General features: G+C 41.1%; 1 protein-coding gene across 2 annotated transcripts in view; it reads left to right on the forward strand.

The window, feature by feature from the left end:
- btf3 (basic transcription factor 3) overlaps positions 1 to 2,038 on the forward strand; it is an 8,346-nt gene that overhangs the window by 573 nt on the left and 5,735 nt on the right. For both annotated transcript variants that reach the window (XM_032539679.1, XM_032539678.1), the window contains exon 2: positions 1,525 to 1,593. In XM_032539679.1, coding sequence (XP_032395570.1) covers positions 1,525 to 1,593 — 69 coding nt within the window. The remainder of the gene's footprint in view (positions 1 to 1,524; positions 1,594 to 2,038) is intronic.

Here is a 2,038-nt window from a genome sequence, read left to right on the forward strand (position 1 = left end):
TTTTTTACCGTTTAACCGTCGACTAACGTTACCACACCCACGTCAAAGCCTCTCCTCCCTGCGTGTGTGTGTTTACATGTGTGTGTCATTGAGCCTGGGTTTCCCATTATTATAATAAGTGTGCAAGGTAACATATTAGCCAATTTGACAATGTATGGCTACATTGATAATAAAATAGAAACAACATAACAGTTGTAATGTTTAGTACAGGGTGAATGTGTGGCAGTTGCACAGTCGATTGCGATGACAGTACAAAAACGATATACAGTGCAGCCCTACTGCAAGCCAAATCCGGCTCCTCGCAAACTTTGATCCGTCCCGCACATTAATTTAGGTTCACATTAAATTTTGGCCACCTAGTTGTGGACCGAACCAAAAACAGTTTTTTAAACTGTAATTACGCGACACAGAGGTCCCACAGAGGCAATGAGTTTGCATAACGGCAGCATCAGGCTGTGAGACGGGCTGTTGTGTGTTGACTCTTTTAATAACGTAATTATTTTTGATTTGCTAAATTCTATGATAGCTGAGGAAAGTTTTTGACTTTTTTGGGGCTTTATGTCAACCAAACTAAGTGAGAAAACTATTGAATAAAAAAAAAACATGTCCGTAATCTACAGTATACATGTCTGGCTCTTGATGTGATTCTCATTTTTCAGTGTGGCCCTTAGTGAAGATTAGTTTGACACCCCTGCTTTACACACTGTAGGCCATATTGTTAGTCTTCTGAGTTACATTTACCCACAACACAAGCTGCATCTCATTGCCTCCCTTCCACGAGAGGAAATCACGGGAGGAGAGAGGCAATGAGCAGATGTGTTTTTAGAGGGATGACACGTCCTTTCACCTGAAGCATCACATGCATTTGCCAGCTGTCAGGCAGGGTTAGCAACACCATTAGCTTCACGGCTTCCGGGAAGGCCGCTCTCGCGTATCTTCGACTACTGCTCCTCTGTTATCCCTTCTCAATGCTCGGCCCTCATGGCAGAAATAAGAGTTTTGAGCCAGCCTTCGCTGAGGAGGGACAGAACACCTTCTGGTTCAGCCGGGGAGTCGAGGAGCTATCAAATAAGGGCCATGAGGAGATGCAGCCATTGACTGTGTCTGCAGAGTCTTCAGTCAGCACACAGACGGACTAGATCACGCCAAATACCCGTCACTAAATGCACTAGCCTCGAAATGTTATTTGATGTCGGACATCTAAGATTTCCAGTTTGTTTTGATTTACAGATGTCTCATCTTCATGGCGTTGCCGTCTGAAAATCTCCTTACTTGCATGCTGTGCTCTCTTGTTGGCCTGCTTTGCGCTGTATTTGCAGCAACCATATGAAGTATTGTGAATAACCCCTGACATGTTCTTCTGTCTTGACCGTGTCATTTTTAGCAGTTTCATGTTATCACACACTTTGTAATGTTTACAAGATATACAATATTACATGTGTTAATTGCTAAAAATTCAAAATGAGTTTCAAAAGTGTTGGGCTGTTGACACTCACATAATCCTAATGTAACTTTCTATTTCAGATGAAAGAATCAATTATGAATCAAGAAAAACTTGCTAAACTACAGGCACAAGTCCGCATCGGCGGAAAAGTAAGTAACACAGTAATAAAATAATATAAAACGCACATTCACAGGTTCCTTGAAATGCGTTTTGCCATGCACTCTGCTTTCTCTGCTGTATCTTGATAATTAATGCAAAGTAAGGGTTTTATAAATGGGGTCAAATCAACTACTCTTTCAAAGGAAGTTAAACAAGTTATTACATACTTGATAATTTGGCCCACCCATGAGAGAGAAACATCATGGCTTGCAAAGTGGCAGTTGGTCAAGGCCACACCCCCACCTTCCTCCTTCACTGTGGGACTAGCTCCAGTGTCTGTCATTCTGCAACAAGGCTAAATTTCGGCAAAGATACAGTATGAGGGGACCACTAAGGCCTTATAAAAGCACCATATCATGGGACCTTTTAACCTCCTGAGCAAGTTTAAAAAAGATATATATATATATATATATATATATATATATATATATATAT

The sequence above is a fragment of the Etheostoma spectabile genome, chromosome 16 (genome assembly GCF_008692095.1).
Source record: "Etheostoma spectabile isolate EspeVRDwgs_2016 chromosome 16, UIUC_Espe_1.0, whole genome shotgun sequence".
NCBI lineage: Eukaryota > Metazoa > Chordata > Actinopteri > Perciformes > Percidae > Etheostoma > Etheostoma spectabile.